Source organism: Dermacentor albipictus, chromosome 8 (genome assembly GCF_038994185.2).
Source record: "Dermacentor albipictus isolate Rhodes 1998 colony chromosome 8, USDA_Dalb.pri_finalv2, whole genome shotgun sequence".
Classification (NCBI taxonomy): domain Eukaryota; kingdom Metazoa; phylum Arthropoda; class Arachnida; order Ixodida; family Ixodidae; genus Dermacentor; species Dermacentor albipictus.
Window position 1 is genome coordinate 658,163 of NC_091828.1, and position 22,369 is coordinate 680,531.

At 45.9% G+C, this 22,369-nt stretch overlaps 2 protein-coding genes and 1 pseudogene across 11 annotated transcripts in view; 1 reads left to right on the forward strand and 2 right to left on the reverse strand.

Annotated features, from left to right (window-relative positions):
• Positions 1 to 16,539, reverse strand: part of vito (nucleolar protein viriato) — a 56,742-nt gene extending 40,203 nt beyond the window's left edge. For 2 of the 5 annotated variants that reach the window (XM_070523028.1, XM_070523025.1), the window contains exons 1-2: positions 14,841 to 14,973; positions 13,314 to 13,419 (exon numbers count right to left, since the gene is read on the reverse strand). In XM_070523028.1, the coding sequence (XP_070379129.1) occupies positions 13,314 to 13,419; positions 14,841 to 14,959 (225 nt within the window). In that variant the 5' untranslated portion in view covers positions 14,960 to 14,973. Of the gene's footprint in view, positions 1 to 13,313; positions 13,420 to 14,840; positions 15,636 to 15,702; positions 16,096 to 16,387 lie in introns of those variants that run through there. The other 3 variants (XM_070523027.1, XM_070523026.1, XM_070523029.1) reach the window with 3 other exon arrangements.
• Positions 8,290 to 9,944, reverse strand: LOC139048647 (uncharacterized; annotated as a pseudogene).
• A 2,429-nt stretch (positions 16,540 to 18,968) lies between the features above and the next one.
• The window catches only part of Hel89B (histone acetyltransferase 1), a 506,945-nt gene continuing 503,544 nt past the window's right edge, over positions 18,969 to 22,369 (forward strand). For 5 of the 6 annotated variants that reach the window (XM_070523038.1, XM_070523033.1, XM_070523034.1 and 2 more), the window contains exon 1: positions 18,969 to 19,681. Coding sequence is in view for 3 of the 6 variants with exons in the window: in XM_070523033.1 (XP_070379134.1) it covers positions 19,671 to 19,681 (11 nt within the window). In the remaining 3 variants the exon portion in view is untranslated. The remainder of the gene's footprint in view (positions 19,682 to 22,369) is intronic. The other variant, XM_070523039.1, reaches the window with a different exon arrangement.

Sequence of the window (22,369 nt, forward strand, 5' to 3'; positions counted from 1 at the left end):
TGCGATTCGCTGATGATATTGCCTTGCTTAGTAACTCAGGAGACCAATTGCAACGCATGCTCACTGACCTGGAGAGGCAAAGCAGAAGGGTGGGTCTGAAAATTAATCTGCAGAAAAGTAAAGTAATGTTTAACAGTCTCGGAAGAGAACGGCAGTTTACGATAGGTAGCGAGGCACTGGAAGTGGTAAGGGAATACATCTACTTAGGGCAGGTAGTGACCACGGATCTGGATCATGAGACTGAAATAACCAGAAGAATAAGAATGGGCTGGGGTACGTTTGGCAGGCATTCTCAAATCATGAACAGCGGGTTGCCACTATCCCTCAAAAGGAAAGTGTATAACAGCTGTGTGTTACCAGTACTCACATATGGGGCAGAAACCTGGAGGCTTATGAAAAGGGTTCTGCTGAAATTGAGGACGACGCAACGAGCTATGGAAAGAAGAATGATGGGTGTAACGTTAAGGGATAGGAAGAGAGCTGATTGGGTGAGGCAACAAACGCGGGTAAATGACATCTTAGTTGAAATCAAGAACAAGAAGTGGGCATGGGCAGGGCAAGTAATGAGGAGGGAAGATAACCGGTGGTCCTTAAGGGTCACAGACTGGATTTCAAGAGAATGGAAGCGTAGCAGGGGGCGGCAGAAAGTTAGGTGGGCGGATGACATTAACACATTTGCAGGGACAACATGGCCACAATCAGTACATGACCGGGGTAGTTGGAGAAGTATGGGAGAGGCCTTTGCCCTGAAGTGGGCATAACCAGGCTGATGATGATGATCATGGGCGTGCTTTAGGGCTCTGGTGGCGACGAAATCATAAGTTTTTGTGCATGCTTTGAGCTTGCTTCTGTTCTTGATTTGCTGATTGTTTTAGCCTTTAAATAATAATTGGATGGTTTTCTTTTATTTTTTGTCTCTCTTTTTCTCGTATGCATGGGTGTGTTTTGTGTACGTTTGGTTTTGCAGTATAGTCAGAGCATCCTTTTGTGCCATATGTTTCAGCACATGCAATCGGGTGGGACGTTGCGTTTTTGTAGCCTTTAAATAGTAGCTTGGAAGTGGCAAGACCAATAGGTATTAATGGCTTTACTGTGTGTGTGTGTTGGTAGTAAAGTGACAGCGTGGCCGCATGGTTGAGCACGTGAGAAAACGTGTCATACCTTAAGTCTTTGCGGCATTGATTGCTTTTAAAACCTTGGTGAGAATTACTTTGTGACATTTTAAGGATTTAGATCGCATGTGTACTGGTTTTGCCAGAAGGCACATGCTCTGCATTAGAAAAAGCCATGCAATACATGGCAAGAAAGCTGGGAAAGTGGGCAGAGTACGGCGGCAAGGCAGATGAGAATCAAGAGGCAATCGAGTCAATCGGCATGTACTGTGATGTCGATGCCAGGCTGAAGAAAATGGAGGCTTTCCAGGAAGAGCTTGTCAAACAGGCTAAAAGCTCAAAAATGAGCTAAATAGGGAGCATGATGCACAGAAGGCAGTGGAAAAAAAAGGACTTGAAGCAGCCGAGGGAAAGCTGAACAGGGCCACCATTGTGAATGAGAACGGTCGTGACAATGGAACGCAATCCCCCGATGTGACAGGAGAGGGAGTGCCAGCAAGATACGTGGAATGCATGCAATGTGCTGAAGAGTTAGCTGGAAAGAGTGGCACCTACCTTGAGGCCGCCACGCAGAAAAAGCAGGAGTACAGTGCTCACGGAATGAAACGCGTCAATTTAGGGCTAACTAATGCCCATACTTTCGTTTCCACCGGCTGCAGTTCGTGTCACATCGACGTAACTTTGGTGTGTACACTTAGAGCTGAGTCAGAGTCACCGTTAGTGACCAGATTCAAAGCGGCATGATATGGTACTCTCGAGTTCTCTGCACATATGTTGGGTTCTACGAAATACCCGCTGCCGCGTTTCATTTTGTGAGCACTGTACATGGGTCAATGCCCCTTGTCAAATCCAAATCACGTGGAAAAGCACAAAAGGAAGCAGGGAGAGGTAGGAGAGAGTGAAATGGTGATTATCTCCGGCGACTGAAACCTGGTTAGGTGCTTAGAAGCAATTGTGGAGAGGGTGAAAGGCGATAAAAGAGTGGCGGTAGGGACATTTCCAGGGCAGACGCTGGGTTCTGTCATGAGGCTTGCGGAAAATGCCCACGTGCACAACCTTGTCATTGTAGCAGGTGGGCTAAATGACGCCCTAAACAGGAAAGGGACAGAACTAGCCCAGCGCTTGGCGAAGGGGGTGGTCAACTTGAATGAGCTATCCTTTCAGGTGAAGATCATGCTGCGCACGGTGCCTGTACATGACAGTCACATACAAATCGCCGTAGTGGCTGCTAATGAGGCGATATGGAAGATGAGCCGAGAGAAAGGCTTCGTGGTTGATGAAGTAAACACGGAAGTGAGAAGGTGTGGTGGTTTTCACAAGACGGGATTTACTTCAATTACAAGCTTGCTCGAAAAGTGGGCTGGCGACTTGCTGGTCCCGCTGTTGCTTCTTTAGGGGGCGCACAAGTGCTCGGGAGGCCAGAGAAGGTAGTAATGAAGAAAGTCCCCCAAAGGGAATCTCAGAACAGCATCACCATCAATAACAGAAAAAGGAGGAAAGCAAGAAAGAGAGCTCGCCATGCAATAGGCTACATAAACATGCACGGAGGCAGAAGAAAGGGAAAGTGGGCAGAGATTGAGGAGCAGTTAAATAGAGAACAAATAGGGGTGTACGCGGTTACAGAAACGCACCGTAAAAACTCGGAAGAGCCACCAGTGATTGAGAATTATGTTTGGTAAGGGTGCAACAGAACTAAGTTGGAAAGAAAGGGAGGGGGAGTCTGAATGCTCATCTACCAGGGAGCCAAATAGAAAAGAGTAAATTCAAAATGTCCAGAGCATCTTTGGTTATCAGGTGCAATGAGTGGAAAAAAAAAAACTGCTGCACGTTACATATTTGTTGACCAGAAATAATTGCACAGAGAAGAATAAAAAGTTAGTGGAATGCGTAAGCACTGATGTCATACGTAAGTGTCGCGCGTCGCCCCTAGAAGATCGAAGCGGCCACCAAGCGCCGTGAACGACGAGGAAGACAACGGGTGCACGAGCACGGCAGCACGAGGGCGCGCTCGGAGTGTTCGATCCAGGCGGGCAGCAGCTCCGAGCTCCTGGGCGGAACGAGGCGAGGGTTCCTGCCAGGCGAGACGTCCGTGGCAAGGCGCGGAGGACCGCGGAGCCGTGCGTGGACGTCCCAGGGCCCCTGCTGCCAGTGCTCGAGACGCTGCCTGACCCGAGGGCCGCCGGTCCCTGAGCTGCCGCACCTGAGCGTGCCGAGCAGCGTTTCAGTCTGGCACAGATGTTGCTGTGCCAGACTGAAACGCAAAAAAAAAAAATGCAGAAAAAAAAAATGTTGCTGAAATTATCCTATTAGGTGACACGAATGCCCACATACAGGATTTATATGGCTATACCGACAACAAAAGGAAGTCAACGCTAGATCTTCGTGGGCGACATAACCTCATTATCTAAATACAGGGCCTAAGTGTGATGGGAAGACCACGTGGGAAACTGGCAATCGACCAATGATTACTGTCTGATGACAGAAGGAATTCATGATAAGTTGAGAGAAATGGTCATTGATGAGGAAGGGCACAGCAGCATAGGGAGTGACCATATATGCATCATTTTGAAAATAACGAACATAGTCACTAGAGTTGAGGAAGAACTTGGCAAATGGCCAAGAGTGGCAATATAGTGAGCTTCTAAGTGTAATGATGACAGAAATATGGAAAGAGAAACATGTTCGTTGGAAATAAAAGAAACCAACAAGGTGGTGGCACAGGGAGATATGAAAAGCGATCGCCGAATGACAGAAAGCATCCTGAGAGCACAGGCAGGCAAAGGAGCAGAAGCCGCAGGATGAAGTAACCAGTAAATGGGAAACATACTGGGAGAAAAAGTCTATGGTTCAAATAATGGTGCAAGCAAAGATAAAAGATGAAAGTGAACATTGGTTGTCACAAATACGTCAGAAAAAGATGGGCACACCTAGAATATTTTGAACCACATAAAACTATTAGGCAGGAAGTCAACAACAATACAACATATCCTAGACAAAGATGGAAACAAACTGGAAGGGGAAGCGGCAATCAATTACATCTGAATCTTCCCAAGGCAATGACGAGGTTGTATTTGAAGAAAAAAAGAGCATGAAAGAGATCCAGGTGGAAAAGAAGCTGGTGCTGGCAAATTTCAACTGGAAGAAAGCTGACAAGAAAATTCGTAAGCACACAGCCACAGGGCTAGACGAGGTTCCTATTAGGCTGATTAATGAAGTAGGACCAAAAAGTAAGGAAGCTCTGGTGAAAGCAGTGGAAAAAACTTTAAAAGATAGACGAATACGAGACAGTTGGCAACAAAGTAGATAATATACAGGCTAGCAATGCAGGCAATCAAATTAAAGCTGCAAGCATGGGCTGAGAATAATGGCATTTTGGGAGAGCTTCATAATGGCTTCAGAATAGGTAGGCATTTAGATGATAACTTATTTGTTCTTACTCAGTGCATTGAAATATCAAAAGTAGAAAGCAGGCCGTTATATGTGACCTTTTTAGACATTACAGGAGCCTATGACAATGTAGAACACAACATATTGTGGTATATTCTGGAAGGGGAAGGCTTAGGTGACAATTGTCTACAGCTTTTGAGAGCAATTTACCCAGAAAATACCGTTTGCGTTGAATGGGAAGGGATGAAGAGCAAGGAGAAAGTTGATATCAACGAGGAACTGACGCAGGGGTGCCCTTTATACCCACTGCTGTTTATGATGTACATGGCGAGGATGGAGAGGGCGCTAGAAGGAAGTAATATCGGGTTTAATCTCTCATACAAACAGGTGGGTACAGTAGTACAGCAGCAGCTCCCAGGTTTATTTTATGCGGATTACATTGTGTTGCTAGCTAACAAACAAGCGAAGTAATTTTCAATGTCTGGCTAATATCTGTGGGCAGGAAGGCAACAATTTAGGTTTGAAATTTAGTATTATAAGATCAGGTGCTACGGTATTCAATGAAAATAGTGGACAGTGGCAATACAGGGCCAGGAAATACCTCGGGTAAGAGAATATATATACCTTGGTATATGGATAAACGAAGGCAGTAGATATATGGACATTAGGCAGTATAATAGCAAGAGCTTGGTGGTGCAACCCACTGCACTGTTCTAAAGGGGATGCTCATCAATCCATCAATCCATCCACAAAACGACTGTGCAAACGGCATCAGTGTGCAGGTGAATGTATGAGATTAGTGTTGTGTTTCTGTAGCTGTTGGCGTGTTTCACCTGTGAGCCATTATGGCAACACTAAAGTTTATGAATAAAGAATGTGTGTGAAATTTTGTTTAAATCGGCAACAGAGACTCACCAAATGCTTCAAGAGGTAAGTGTGGACAGCTGGGCTAGTTGGTTGTGATTAGCATTATGAAACATTGTTCTAGCGCACAACTGAACACGGACGAGAAGAGAAAGAACAGTGTGCAGGTGTTCGTGTTGTCTTTCTCTTCTCGTCTGTGTTCAATTGTGTGCTGGAACGATGTTTCCTAATGCTTCAAGAGGCTTTCTAGGAGGATGCCATGAGCCGCACAAGTTTTTGACTGGTTTGGGCGCTTTAAGGTGCTAGGCCACTAAAAAAAGTTTTAAGGAGCTAGAGTTGACATAACTTTTTCTTCAGAATAAGCATCGTTTATTTACCTTCCCAGCTGTTTAGAGCGGAAAATATTGTTTATTTATTTTTTTGGCAGGTCATTTTTTGTTAAGAAATTGGCTAAAAAGTGGTAGTCACGCCAGCCGTGATAACTTACTAATGAAAGGCTTAATTAAGTAAAACTTTAGCATTTGTGTAACTAAATGTTGGGGCTATGCAGTCAACCAGGATAAATATTATACAATAACAGGGTGTCTACCAAGTTGACATTTCCAAATTCCCTGAGTTTTCCAGGTTTTCCCTGAGCACCTTTGCGAAATTCCCTGAATGAGCCAGAACTTTGTTTTATGTCAAGACAGGCTGACACCACGTTGCCCGATGCTGTCACTCTCTAGTAAGCATGCTGAAACAAAAAATTACTTAATCCAGTTTGAATAGTAAGGAGTAACATCTATTTTATTTAAAAAGAAAACAGAAGGAAGGTTTTAGTAAAATGCACAGCGAAAGAAATGGTAAAGCCCATTCTAAATTGAGTCGAACATTTTCAAATACGAATGAAAAGGTGATGCATACATAACTAAATATTTTCTAACATCAGCTATTTCTATCAACTGATAGCAAGCTAATCTGTATGAGGTCCTGAACTTTGCCACAACTAAGGTTGTCTCAGCAGCTGGGAAGTCAACCTCAACTGTCCTGACATACTCTCAGCCCGTACACAACATCTCAGTGTTGGGTTTCACTGCTTAAACAATTTATTTTAGTTTGGATGAGGGAGACTTGTGTCTCAGCGTCAGCCAACACTTAGTTTTTTTAGCTCAAGCTCCTTCAAAAAGGCGGCGGCACCCTTCTTTCCCGTTAATTCCTCAGTGCGTCGGTCCTTTCTGTTCTCATCCTCCTTCTACCACGCTTTCACCACATGGATCATCTGAAGCATCCTCTTGGTCAGTTGTACAGTCAACATTTGATTTTTCGGACTTCCGAGGGGCCGCAAAAAAAAAATTGAAAAAAAAAACGGGCAGTCTGAAAAAAATAATGCATTTCTTTAACTGCCTTTAAGGGCTAAAATTACCACAGGCACGCCTGAAAAAGCTCTGAAGACCTGCCAGTACGCTTATTAGGCATATCAGGGCTTGTACTGTGACAGGAGACGGGGTGCACGCATGTGTAATTAAGGAATACATACTGTGTCCCGTGACAATTGCCCCCTTCCCACGCTTGTTATGCTTCATCGCCTAACAATAGTGTACTGACGCGAAGCTAACTTTCGGAGACTGGCATTACGCAACGCGCTGTGCTCTGCGAGCTTCAAGGCCAATCGCGAGGATTACAAAGGCGGAGTCGGTGCCATTGGTGATAGCGGCGAATTCTTTCAATGAAAAACACGGCACCGCACGGCAAGAAGCTTAATAGCGAACATAGAGACATCTAGGCCTAACGTTGCCACGGTGGTGGTTACGGCTGCCAGCGGATCTGCCTGCGAGAGTGCCGGTTCGAGGCGGCGAGATAAAATAGCGGCGGTGGCGGCTTTGATTAATGCCATTTCAGACCTGCAGTCAGGGCAATATACGTTGACGATATGGAGTACGTGGTGGTGCCGCAAAACCGTACAAATTATCGGGCGTGTCCGAAAAATCGGGCGTCTAGAAAATCGGTCGTTAACTACTCTGGCAATACATCGTGCCGATGACACGGCGTCAATGACGATTCGTTGCGATTCCTCTGTTACTGGAGCCAGCATTAACACGACTTTCGTTCCCTTTCAATAAAGTTACAGCTAATTTTTCCTGATAGAAGCACAAATTCCCTGAGTTTTCCCTGAGTTTTTCCAGACTGTTCAAATTCCCTGAGAATTCCCGGTTTTCCCGGTTGGTAGACACCCTGAATAAATATTAATGAAGTAATGTTAAAAAAATGAGAAAAAGGCAGTTTTACTGAACCTCCTTGCAGAATGAGCTCTGAATTCAAAGGTATTGCATCACTTTCTTTTATTCTGGTTCATTGCACAGGTATATAATGTCACGTGGCGGTGACGCTGAAGAACACAGTAGCAATACTGTGAAAGACAAAACTAACTTTTATTGGGCGAACTTGTGCCCACAAAAACAGGCTACACTTAGAGCACAACGATAGCGACGAACACGGTCGGCGATCGTCGAAAATCTGATCAGCGGGTCAAGCACGTTCGCTTTTATAGAGCAGTCATCGAATGTTTCAGACTAACCATTCGGACCCGCGTGCCTTCCACAAAGTTCTACACCATTCGCGTCAAGTGATGAAATCAGATAACATAAGGTTCGGTGCCAACAGACAGTGGATAGAAGCATCGATAACTTTCCAGAAACTTCGGATTATCGCAGGCGTGTCCCACACTGTGCGATTACATTTGTTAGGCGGCGAAACGTGGTTGCCTGATAACGATAAGTACACGTGTTAATATGTTGGAAATGAGCATATAAAATTTCAGTTGGAAATACAGATCCAGAAAAAGGTTATGAAAGTTTCGGCCACATGAGCTGGAGAAAAATCTTGTTTCGAGAAAAACTTTTCAAGTTTTCAGACCTAGCGAAAAATGTGCAAAACACTACAGAGAGACCTAAAATGCACCAGGTTCATAGCTGGGTCCCCCGCGAGATGCATTAGAGTCTCCTTTAGCTTGTGTAGCTGCTCGTCTTCTCTTCCTGGCCACTTTTGTTCCGTCAGTTGACTTGCGCTAAGCATTCTGGATGCACTGCTGATCTAAGGCGATGCAAGTTTTCCTGAGGACTTCCAGGGTGCTAACACTGCTATTAAAGTGTGCCACAGCATCATTCAAGGCAAACAATATTGTAGGCAAAGTTACGCAGACCTCCTTGGGAGCCCGCTGCCGTATGAGACCGTTGAAGCACTCATTTGCATTTTGTGTCTTTCCATGCAGACACTTCATCAGAAGTTCATCCGAACACAAATCATTGTACACTGTTTTCGCTTTAGGCATGTCGTTTCAAAGCCCTGCTTCCTGCACACTTCCTTGGCCGACTGCTTCTACTCTTCAGTACCCACACCAGCTTTGCAGTCCAAGTGGGCACAGGCCATGTCTCAGGAGCTTGTCTGTAGAGCTGGAGTGAAACAGACTGGCTAGGGTAGCTTGTTTCATTGCAGAAAGGTTCCCCACATTAGCTCTTATGGCGATGCCATAATAGTTTTGCAGGTGGTCGATGAGGGCATCTGGGAGCTTTCCTTTACCTCCAAGTCCGCACACTGTCTTGAGTTTTCTCAGGCGGCAGCGAATGCGCTTTTGGACATGCCCAATGCATTCAAGTACCTGCACACTGTTCTTTCCATACATATCTTTCACAGTTGCATAACTCTTAGTATTCCCATCACCATAATATTGCAGCTACCTCAAGCTTCTGGTTCTTTCTGACCTTTCACATATTCAGTATAGACCAACCGTCGCCATAGTGCCGGCACTGCCTTCATTTGCTTGGCGGGAAGTGTGATTTGCCTTCCACTCATGGTACTCAGCCCTTTCTAGGTTCAACTTGATTTTTATTTTGCAATACTTGCATGATCTAGAAAGGACCTCAGTATCAATAACCTTTCCTGTGTCAACAGAAATCACTGATACAGGGCGGTTCAAAGATGAATGTCTACGCTTTTGCCATGTTCCACCAGCTGAAACGCTACACACGACACTCCCCACAACACTACTAACTTCCACAGCAGCATCAATCATCAATTTGGACGCCACTTCTGTAGCCGCAGCAGAAAGCCGAGACGATACAGTGTCATAGGCAAAGTGACGTGGAGGGGTAGACTTGTTCGGCACATTAGAAAATGTTTCCACACCTGCACACCCTTGTCCTAGCTGGCGCATTGCGTAAATGAGATGAACATTGTTCCCATTGCCATGCATCACTCTTCTCGACGTATCGAATACAAGCTCGAACCCACAATCAGTACACACGAGTGTGCGAGTAGAGCATATTCCTCGTTCCGAGCGTTCCTTGAGCTTCAGTGACGTCTTCAAGCATTCACTACATGCCAGAGATGAAAATACACACCAGAAAGGATAGAAATGTCCATTACCTTGTTTCGTTGGAACGTAGAATCCTCTAGCGGAGCTTCGTAGGCTTTTGCGATGTCCCCAAGCGTCTTGGCAGTTGCCGAAACACCCGCGTCTACTGTGTTCGAAGAGAGCCTCTTTGGCATGTGTTGATTCCCAGCAAACTTGTGCTTCCTTGTTTTGCCTGCTCTGAATTTCGCCATGCTGGTCGGAATGTGGTCTACATGACTGCCGTAGTTGCTCTAGCACTTGAGAAATACGCGAATAACGAAGCCTGATGTAGCCACCAAGGTAAACAAAACAACAGATATTTTACGAGCAATGCGACGAGTGTCCTTTGTCCACCTTGTGGCCGTTTCTTGAGTTAGAAATAATTTACAAACGCAAAAATATGTTTTACGACATCAATTTTTCAATCATAATAAAATTTGGAAAGTATTTTGAATAATAATAATTTAGACGAAAAAACACTTACTTATTGAATCCATGCAATGTGGTTTTGGTTTCGGTTTTGGAATATGATGGCGTGGTACGGAAAATGTACTGTAACTCCGGAACTAATGATCATAGGAGAATAGTTTTTGTTGCTACATATTCCTGAATGTTTGGGCGTACAGAAACCACCAAAAGCAAGAAATTGAACTCATGAAAAAAATTGACTTTTTTATGTGGCCTACCACCTTAAACATAGTAAGATGAGTGTTGAAGACCAACCTTGTTCTGGATGCCCTGCAATGTCATGATAGGAGGCGAACATTGAAAAAATCCGTGAATAATCAACGAGGATTGTCGTTTCATGACTGGCCAAATTTTAACAGAGACAGGAGTGAGTTGGAGCTTGTGCCACCAGATTTTGAGGCAGGTTTTGCATGTCAGGCGTGTTTCCGACAAACTTTTTCTACGCCTTCTCATACAGGAGCAAAAAAAAAACCATGCGCATGAATGTGTCCCACGGCTTGAAAACATAGACTGAAACTGATATAAACTTTTTGAACAAAGTCATTACAAGTGATGCGAGTTGGTGTTAATGGGTATGGCCAGAAACCAAGCAAGCGTCAAGTCAGTGGAGCACTCCCAACTCTCCCAGACCTGAGGAGGGACCCAAAGCCACTTTTGTCCAATAATTATTTTCCAATGTGCTAAATTCCAGTGGAATATGTGATCGTCTCTTTGACACCGTAGCGTTCGATCACAAATTGTCGACATTGCCAACAAAGTAGAGTCAAGCCAGGCCAAAGATAAGGCAAGCAACATGGCGAAAAGCACGATGGTCGTGTCCGTTACATCTGATAAAGTACAACGAGAATGGCAGTTGCATGTCATCGCCGTTCTGATGAGCATGCGGGCTCCTAATATCCTCATTCTTGGCACGTGCCACAGGAAAACACGCACATGCTTTTATGTCAGCTCAACTGAAGTGGCCGCGGTTGATGCTCTGGTGCGAAGCAACACGACTGCTGCAGCAAAAGCTAAAGACGGCTGTCTAGTTAGTGGATTAATAGTCATTTTTCTGTAATTTCTGTAATTAAGCGTGTGATGGACTTCAATGTCGTTAAAGTAATAATTAGATAATAAAATTGATCGAATAATAGTCATTTTTTGTTAAACAAAAAAGAAGCATGTACTGTTTGTGAAACACTGGTACACTCGTGGTGTCGAGGATACACATTCGGTTTGAAAACGAATGCAAATGAGTTTGGAGAACTCATTCGTTTGTAAATGTCACTTTCGATGAATGTCATTACGTTTTACCGTGTGACTGCAAAGAAATGGCACTATCAGTGAATGTCATTCACTGTAAATGTCATTAGATCTGCCGTGCGACAGGGGTATAAAGTGCGTTTCCCTACACAGTACCTAAGCAAATGCACGTTAGAAGCAAGAGTATCCAGTAAATAAGTCCCCAGATTACTGCACCGGAATGTGCACTGTTGCGCTGTCTCGAATTCAGAATTGCACAGGAAAGAGAGTAAACAGAAATGTAAATTGAAATTGGCAGAGATACACAAATCAACAAATTGCACATTGTTTTGTGTCCTGGTGATTGGGAAACGGGAGAGTAACTGGAGATTTATTTTAATTTTTGTGTAGGCATTTCAAAAAATGCCCAAGGAGCGTTGCAAAGGGAGTTGCTTTCCTGACTGGACCTACCCTACTCTTTGTGCAGCACTTCGATCATGTAGAGCGAATGTGAATACGAAACCAAACAATATATGTACGATGTACAGAGAAGGTACAGAAAAAGCTTCCGGTACAAACACACATTGTCCATCCTAAAATTGGGAAATATATGTCCAGTAATAGTATAACCAATATCTGTCAGACGGGAAAGGCAACTTGCAAATCCAAAATGGCTTCTCTGCACCATAAAAGCTCCTTCATAATGGTGAATTATACCACCTTTGACACAAGCAGGAACCCATGCTGCGTTCTAGTGCATGATCATTGCTTGCAGCACTGACAGGCATATGCACAGCATAGTTCACGCTCATTCTGCCTTCTTCCAAAGCTACTTTTCACAGCTTTGCATTTGATCACAGTAGGTGAAACCTGCCTAGGATCACTATGGCCACCACCTGCAAGTTTCGCGCATGCATGTGTTATGCCTGTGGTAGTTCAGTCATTCCAGTTATCTCTTGCTGACAAGGTGCCTGGTTTAATTCCAGGCTCTGGTGGATGTATATGGGTGGGAGCAGAGTGCAAAAAATGCATGCTACTCGGATATTGGAGCATTTCGAAGAACTCCTGGGTTTCTATCAATGTGAAATGAACAAGAAGAAAGGACACCAAAGGGCACTATTTTGGTTAGCCACAAGCATATGAAGCCAACGCTTACAGAAGTAAAAAAACGCATAGGGGAAATTATTCTGGCGGTGGCAGCCAGTAGCTGCTTGTAGGCGCATATTTTGCAGCTGCTTGCGGAGGTGAGGGAAAGGCACTGGTAAGTCTGAATGAGCCCCACTGGGGGCTCATTAAAGGGAAACCAAAAGGAGAAATGATTTGAGCTGTGCTAGTGACCGTTCTGACACACAAAAGCCACACTAATGGTGATGCTGGTGAGCTGATGCAACAATGAGACGTGGGTGGCGGCAGTGTTGTCTCGAAGTTCCCACACCAGCTCTGCGTGACACTGCAGATTTTCATGTTGCTTGTTCAGGCCCAGTCAAGTTCTTTCAGTAAAAATGGACTGCACTGCATTCTAAAAATGCCAAAAGCTCAACTCGGCAAGTTTCGAGAACACTTACTAAACCATAACGGCTGAAATACGAAAAAAGTACTTTACAATCCGCGACATCACACTGATGTACTGGCCCTGGGGTATTGCCACAAAATTCAAAAGTAATGCTTTCACAACTACTTTCTGTCCTAATAATTAACCTGTAACTGTAAAATCAATGTCAATCAATCTTCAAAGGTACTTTATCGATCTAAACTGATTCAGCGTCCCTTTAAAGAGCATCCAATGCACAGCACACAAGCACTTCCTTGCATTGCGCCCCAATCAGAATGCGGCCAAGCTTGTGACCTTGAGCTCAGCAGTGCAATGCCACCACGGTAGGTGAGAGTCTCACCTCGGCCTTCAGGCGTCGCTTTTCTTCTTGGGCCTGCTGCTTGAGTTTCTCCTGGGCTTTCTTCTGACGTTCTTTCTTGCGCTTCTGAAAGCCAGTCAAGAAGTCCCTGCAAAGGGCACAGGACGGTTAGCACTGGCCATGCCCGTCACGAGGCAGCCGACAGACTGACAGGAACCCAGACAACTCTCTGATGAACGGCCAAGTAAGCCGTGATGTATAGGTGGCATGGTAAACACGCTGATTCCTCGACACCTACTAACAGATAGTACCACCTCTTTTATGTAGGTTGCAGTGTGTCTGTACTGATGGAGACAGACCAGACGACTTCTGGGCTTCCGAAGGAGCAGATGTCCTCCTAGTCTCTGCTGCTTTTTGGGGGTGTGCTATTTTTCAAGACTTGACACAAGCAATTCCAATGCTCAAACACAGCCAACATAGAAGGTGCCACGAGAGATCGAGCAGATCATGTGACGGCCAAGCAACCTGTACAGTTTGTGATCTCTGCAGCGGCATGGCATAATCTTTCTTTATCCCATTACTTTACATTTCATAATTACTATTATTTATAAACTGACAATCTTACAGCCACCTTTAAAAGCGAAGTTGTTGTGTTGCCATTGTCATTATAAAACATGCACCTAGATTTATCCCTCGAAAAGGTGTGCAGCAAACTCAGTTAATGTGAAATAGCGTTTACCTTGTAAGATACATTTCTGCACATGAACAATGATTTATGAGTTTTGTAAAATTATCTATGTGAAAGGACAAAGATAGCACAAGTGTTACTGTGGCCGCATGGCTCTTCAAGTGAAAAAGACCAAGACCAATGGGTTCCTTTCGCTGTTCTTGCTCACGATGGCGCTTGGCTGGATTTGCTTAGCTGCTGTCTGCGCTGGACCCAACACAACTGCAATTCCCGCTAATAGTCAATAAACCTCGTAGCATTTGGTGGAAGTGCGAGGTACCCTAATGCTTCGCCCTGGAACTCCGGAGTTGTACTCTGCCCACTGCTACCACTACGACCATGCCAGACGACACCGGTGAGCGACCCTCTTCGTCAATTGGACCACTCACCTGTGGTGCCGTTCGTCAACGAGACCCAGCTGTGTTCAGTGGCACTGCCAATACTGATGTCGACGACTGGCTTTCGTCGCACGAATGGGTGAGCCACCACAATAAATGGGACGATCAGACAAAACCCACCAACATTATTTTTTATCTTGTGGATGTCGCGAACCTTTGGTTCCGAAACCATGAGGTCACTATTGCAACGTGGAATGACTTTAAGACTGCTTTCGTGTAGGTATTTGGCCGTCCGGCCGTGCGAAAGCTTCACGCCGAACAACGCCTCCACCAAAGAGCGCAACAGCCGTGTGAGAATTTCACTAGTTACATCGAAGACGTCATCGATCTCTGCAACCGATTGAGCCGAACAATGACTGAGGAAGAGAAGATCAAACAAATCCTCAAAAGCATTGAAGACGGCTATGTCAGCAACGAGCGCTCGCCCGTCAAACTGTTCTTCACGTGGCCTCTCCCTTTCCAGTTTGGTGACTGCTCCCAGACAGACTGACGACGGGTTTCTGCTGCCTCAAATCAAAGCCTTCATTCGTGAAGAGGTAGCCCGCCAGCTCTCGCTGCTCCATCTCACCCAGGAGCCTGTCCAACCATTGTTCTCTGCCGTGCCGCAGGCCACCCGCGAGCAGGTTGCAGAGGCTTTTCCGCCAGCCCACAAGTCCGCCCCGAGTGCCGCACTGCTGACGTACGCTGAAGTCGTGCCGTGTCCTAGACCAACGACGCCACCGCGCCCAGCACTTCTCCCGGTGCCTCAAATTCCGCCTCAGTACTTCCGGCCGCAATATCCATGGCGCACGCGGGACAATCGGCCGATATGCTCCTGCGATCTCGCGGGACATGTGGCGCGCTTTTCTCGCCGCCGCCTGCCGCGCCCGGACGTCGTTGTCGATCTACACGAACCTGCAGTCCACCGGGATGTTGATTCGAACTCATCGCCAACTTCTGGACCCGTCGTCAGAACTTCAGCAGCCGTCGTTCACCATCACCGCGTCGCCGTTCGATATCGCCGATGCGTCGTCGCCTGCTTTTCAACGAGGGAAACTAAGTGCAACAGGTTCGGAGGCAAGAGCTGCGCCCTTGTCGAAATGCTCAAAATCTCCGCTATCGCCGCAAAATATTATAGAAATACAAGTTGAAGGAGTCGTTACATTCGCGCTTGTCGACACGGGCGCTGCCTTGTACTCATACATGAGACTCTTTGCTGTAAGATCAGGAAGGTCACCACATCACTTTTTGGCCTAGTACTTCGCACTGCCACAACGTACTGCCATCCTAGCTGCATGCACCGCTAGGATCGTTATTCAGGGCGTACTTTACACGACTGAATTCCTTGTGCTGCCTCCCTGCTCTCATGATGTCATTCTGGGATGGGACGTTCTCTCGCGCCAGAGCCGTCATTGACTGCGCCCGTGCCGAAGTTTGTCTGTCCTTGACAACACTATACGCCGGCCGCCTCTCCCGTCCCCTTAAATATTATTGTCACCGCCGATACTTCTCTGTCTCAAAGCACCTAACCACCGGTCCCTTTGTTTTGTCTATCGGCGCCCAGTTCTGTCGATCATTATTATCACGTGCTAACGGACTGCTACAAGTAACCTTCAAGCGCACTCGAATTAGATTTTACACTTCGTGCTCAATACGCCAAAAGGGTTCGAAGCAGACGGCAATGAAAAGCGAAACTGCTAAGGTCCGACGACAGCTGTCACGATCGAGCAATGCCGACGCTACGAGGGCACACTTTAGCTAATTCAATCACCGTGTTTCCAAGCGGACGAGCATATCGTAAAAAAAAGAAAAGAAAGGAAAAACAAAAATCGCACGGGACGTATTGATAGTATCACATAATGCTGCAAGCAAAGTCGCAAACCGGTAACACGTTATATCAAGGTAAGTATTGCTACATCTTATATTTGGCGCAGAGATGACAACAAACATTTCAACGCGCGTAACTTTTCGTGCAACTTTTCGACAGGTCACGGGAAGTGGTTTGCACTCACCGGCGCTCTCGTTCATCGAAAACTAAATGAATTTTCTTCGGTGGGTTCTTTGACCGCTTTTTCCTCATGGTTTAAACGTAGCGATTCCCACACTTCCACAACAAAATCACGAGTCGCACCACGCGGCCCAACCATGCCCAACTAAAACCTTCTATCGCAACTTTCACAGATGGTAGCGACGCCATGCGGCAGCCGTCGTAAACCTCAACGAGGGGATGCCCGCGTTTCGTACCCGCGTCGCCCGTGTTCAGTTAGTGCGGTGCGCTGGAGCCTTTGTTTTGTATTTGATTGGGATCGCTTTTTACAGCGGTATTTCAGAGCTCTGCAGTGACCTACGCAGCTGAGACACATGTTGCCTTTCGCAGAGACACTGTTTTGACGGGTTACGTGTTTGATAAAATGGGCAAGACGTACAAGAGCAACAAAATGGGCTGTGTGCCTCAGTGCACACGCCGTGCAGTCAAAGGCGAGGTACGCCTTCACTCGTTTCCTTGCGACGAACGAATGAAAAAGGAGTGGGCAGTGAAATTGCGCATTGGGAAGCCTGTCACGAAAACAATGTGTTAAGTGCATACTCTTCGAGAGCTGGCTTCTCGCACGCCTTGCCCTATCTCGTGGCGTCGTTTCCTTGGAAGTTTTGCGTCAGCAGTTTTTCAATTTTGTTTTGCCAGCTGTGTGTTATTGATGGCACAAATCTACAATGTGTGGCACTTGCTTCCTGTTGTTCTGAGCATTCGCTCTCTTTGCAACTGTGTATTATTTTGCCCAGCAGTCTCGGCACAAATTCTAACTGCTTCTGCTGAGCTCACAGCAACCATGTCCTTATAAAATTTTGCTAGCTGAGCACTCATATGGTTCATATCAGCTCTGCAAATTCTTAACTTGTCCCAGTCTCTGAATGCGACTTCATAGAAGAGAAGTTCTTCAAACATTTGTGCATGCTGGTTGGTGAGGATATGCTGCACAATCAGGTACGGCTCACAGCCTGTATTGCCTGCTTGCTTGCCTGCTTTGCAAGAGCAGTGGCCCTGTAAGAAAAAAAAAATTGTTGCTCCAATGCAGGACAGTGCATTGGAGGCACTCTTCATGTTATGTGAATAAACGTGATGTATTGCTCTTTCTCCCGTGTCACTGTTTATCTTTTTTTCCTTTCGCGCTGCCGTCGTGCAGTATTTTCTTAGCGGCTTTTCGCATCTGAGCTCAAAAGAAAAAAAAAAAATCTTCAAGTAAGTACTGGAAGAACCACTGTTGAGGTGTGGGCACGCGAATCGAGTTCTACGGTTCATCGGAGAATGACCAAATCAATGTAATGCGCCTACGGCGATGAAATCAGTTTTGTGGCATCATTAAACGTTTTCCATGTGCTGTACGACTGCATAGACGATGCTTTAGCAAATGAATGCGAGCGAATACCCTTTGTTTACTAGCGGATAAAGGCAGCATAGTTTGCCAGGCAACGCGAGGCAAGGGTTCCGACTCCGAAGCCGCGGCAGTACACGGGGCCCCTCTTAGCGTGTAGCCGTGCTCACAGCCGCGCATCGTAGCAAAAATGCAGACTTCGTGAAGCAGCAACTCGTGGTCCCTTTACGCATAAACCAGTCTGCCTGGAAACGCACAAGTGTCGGTCGCACTTGCAGGCTGAAGAGCGCAGCCATGTGATCGCGTGTTCAAACCAAGAGTGGATGACCGAATATGTAGTACACGTACACCAAGCCACACGGACCAGCAGCAAGCTATTCATTCTCACGGAGCGCTGGGGCCCGCTCACGCTTCCGCAGTAAATACAATGAGCTGTTTTAATTTCCTGAAGTGCGGCCACTGAAGGCTATTCGGCGAGGGACTCGCAAGAAAAAAACAAAAAGCAAAGCCAGTAAATAGCACATGTACCCATCTTTATGGTTTCGTCGCTCCTAAATTCGAACCACAGCTCGAGCCATTTCTGCCGCACTTGTTATGTTTGCAGGCACAATCTTCGGACGGTGTACGACGAGTCTGTGCATTCTTTCAAGCCGCAGCAAACGATGTGTCCTGCGTTCAACACTTCTTCCCCTTCAACCAGTCACCGAACACGCGTTTCTGAACCCCCGATGTGGGTCATAATACATCCCAGAGTCAGTGGTCTTTGAAATGAAGACATGACAATACCACGCTGCGGTCGGAAACACTATGCGATCCGATGCAGCGTGTACACTAACCGGTGGCGTCTACACGATCCCCTTAACGACCGCCATATTGAATTTCGAGTAGCGCCACCTATAGGCGGTGAAAGAGACAACTAGGCGGATTTGGCGATTGCCATCTGGATGTTGCCTAGTCTGCATTGACTGGACATTACGAGTGCAATATTATAAATAATTTAATTCAGAACTATAGAGATACTTCTACGAGTAATATTGGTACCATCTTGTCTGAAAATTGATTAAAAATTACATGTTGATTGCTGTTTTTTTCTTGATGCGGAGTAATCACTAGCGCCACTGGTAATCGTTCACTCTTGACCGAGTTTCGCGCCATCTACGGTGCGTGGCAGCCCCCGGTTTTGAGGCTACGCCGGCCGCGGACCAATGGGAGTTCCCCCTCCTGGTATATCTGGCATTTGAAGCAAGATGGCTCTCAGTATAAATATAAGATCAGCTATTTCCACATCAGCCTCGATTAATTACCAGACTGATGGGATTTCAGCGTGTTTGCCCACTGGAAACATAATCTACTCGCAGTGGGACGTCGGCTAGGCGCATCCAGGATCCGCGGACGCAACCAAAACGCCCCGAAAACAGTGCGGCCCGAAGTCGGCAGCGAACGCGTACGGCACGACTCCATTTGCACGAGGCAGGCTGAAACACGCGTTTTGCCCGGAACCTCCTGGGAAGCTGCGCGTCGCTCGATTTCGCGACTTCCCAGTGCCACCAACGTTCTGTTTTGGCGACCTATCGGAATGATCGTGGCGTGAAGTGCTTTCATGCAGGTGTTTCGACGGCAGCGACGATCGTTTTTGACAAGCACAGCGGTTGACCGTCTACAAGGAGGTCGAAAAGTGTATTTGCTAATGTCGTGCGCCTGACCAATTAGTACGGACAGCCTCGATTGCCGCCGAAGGAACACGTGAATCGCGCGCCTGTGACACAGTGCCGAGATACTTTCCCGAGTGGGCTACCTGCCGATTCGCCGACGAATGCGCGCCCGAGTTGTGTGCGCATGTTTCGACGTTGAAGTGACCATGGTGGAGTCTCCTTCGGCGTTCCGCTGCTGCTGCTGTGTCACTCGGCATTGATCAACAGGCAGCATGACGAGCAGGTATTGTGGCCCCTCTTCGTCATAACCTAGTTTTTAGGAATGAGCCGATAAATGCAAATCGTGAAGCTGTTTATGCATCGGGCATCGCGGGAATCGCATTATTTTTATTCTCGCTTTGCGAGTCGGTCGTGGCCGCATTCGAATGAACGCCGAAACGATCGTCTGCTCACGCAGGGGAGAAAGTGGCTGATGAACTTGTCGTCTGTCTATTGTTCTTGGCGATGCACGAAACGCGAGCACAGCTTCACCGTTTAATCTCGCTCTACTCGTCGGAGCGGTATTCTGTTGTAGATGGGTCAGCGCGCCGCCGACCCAGCCGAGAGCTTCGGGACGCAAAATGCGCCGAAGGAAGGGGAGCAAGAAAAAATTAAACACGTTGCCGCGTCGTTTGCATCTCGCCGCCACTTTTCCTCCCGGGTCTCGATTACGCCGCATCGCGAGTTCCTCGAGCGATTGGAGTCTTCCTTCTTCGATGTCGCCGTATGCCCGCGATTGCGGGCCATGTAAACAGACGCGCGATAACGCTGCTGCAACGCTCAAAGAGGGTTCGATACGCCTCTATTTCTGTGCTTGGCGCTGTTCTCGCGAGTGTTCTCTCTCTAGTGCCCAAAGGATTGACGAAAGAGCTTTGGTGAAAGTGTGCTTCCGCGGTGTTGTGAAGGATTGATTTTTGGTTTTTTTTATTGAAGTGCTGCCTCTCTACATCCCAGCTGCGTTGTTTGTCGAGCATTTTATGCCGTGGTTCGTGTACCAATACATTCCCAAGTGGAAGCACTGTGTTGACTGTCCAGTAGCTTCAAACGGAAAGCGTCCAATGAAAGCATTCCTCCACAGTACGCGTGACCATTGGTTGTTTCGGCCTTCTGTGTCGTCAGTCTAGATTAAATGCTTGTTCTCTCTGGGGCAGAGGAAACTTCGGTGTAACAAGCAAACCAACTTGGCAAACAATGCGCAAGGTGTAACAGCTGCCTTGCAAGAACAAGCCAGAAGTGATTTCTGCTCAAACTGGGCACCTCTGTTCACAAAGAGCTCCTATGCCAGGATAGTTCTCGAAATCAGTTAAGAGCCAATGTGGCAAGGAGCTCCTACAAAAGAAAAGCTTTCTGAATTTGGCCGCAGTTTGTTACTTGGAAGGGAAAGCTCAGTTAAATTTATTACAGTTAAATCACAACATAGCCGTGCAAAGAGCTAAGATTTTTCCCATGCGACTGCCATTTGAGGCACTTTGCATATATTTGCAGGCTTGTTTCATGCGTGGAAAAACGCTTTAATGTAGCACGTACTGAGCAGCAGGAAGCTGTATCGGAATATTTTCATGTAGCTTTATAGTTTATTGATTGTCACTTCTCATCCAATTATAATATTTGAGAAGTTGCATAACTAATTATGTAATTAGGCAGAATGCAAAAAATAATCTTGGTATATCCAAGCTACGGCAAACAATGTTACCTTGGTTCCGTCCAGCTACGTGGCATTTACATATCTTTAGTTCTTGGTAGATGATAGTTGATACGCCCTGTATATATAGGATATGCATCCACGGAAAAGCACATCACAACTACTGGGCAGCCAGGAAATAACATTGTTGCCTAATCTAGAGAAAAACCGGGAAGTAGCCCTGTGATTGTGAAAGAGCATGTATGTTTCACATCCCTCTCCTTTTTGTTTCTTGTTACTTTCTTTAGACGTGTGTCCTATACATTCTGTCTTGTGAATATGAGAGTTGTTAGTTGGCACATCATCTTCCATGTGGGCGGTTGTGTTTGTTTGTTTGTCTTCTTAGAACTTTGCATCACAACTTCACATCTATGATTGAGAACCCACTAGCCTGCAGGCAACCTTTCGCCACATGCCATGTTTTGTGTAGATCACTTTTGAGGATAAAATCATTTTCACAAGCTTTTGTTGTGACTCGGAACCAGATGCATTGAGCTTTGATTCAGTCTTTGTGGCACTTTGCAAACATACTGTCTATACACAATGCTAGCAATGATGTCTGTAGACACCAATGTGTCTACAGACATCATTGCCATCATCATCAGACATCATCTGCCAAGTCACACAAAAGTGATGATGACATTGCCAAAAGTTAATGACCAAGAATATCACTCCAGTATAGGGCATAGTGTGAAAATGGACAAGTGAACTGGAAAACATCAAAGTATGTACAGAACAGAAAAGAGAAAACGTAACTGATGACTGCCAATGAACTCTTTTGAAAGAAAAAATTCCACTTTTGTTCTGCAGCTATACGATTTTTAGCATTCATGTGGTGAAAGTAAATTTTCAGTGGACAGAATTAATTGGCACCTGAAGGAGTTAAGTAGTTCAACAGAGCTTAAAAAAAAAAGAAAGTATTTCTGTATTCCGACATGTTTTAGTACCGTGAGCAAGCCATAGTGGTGCAAATACAGAACGATTCCTATTCATGGATGTATAAATTTCGTCTTGAAATAAAATATTTATTGGTCTCATTTCATCATTTTACAAATATTGCATAGTGTTTTAGTAAAATTATATTCTGCTTATAAAAAATAAGTTTCTATGAAGATATAAGTATGTCGAGCAAAAAGAAAAACAAGAATTGGAGAGCTGCTGCTTATCAACGGGCAGAGCTGAACCTCATTCGTGTTTCTGAACTGACATAAGATCACATGAGGCTTTTGGGATAGGAAACCACCTGCCTCA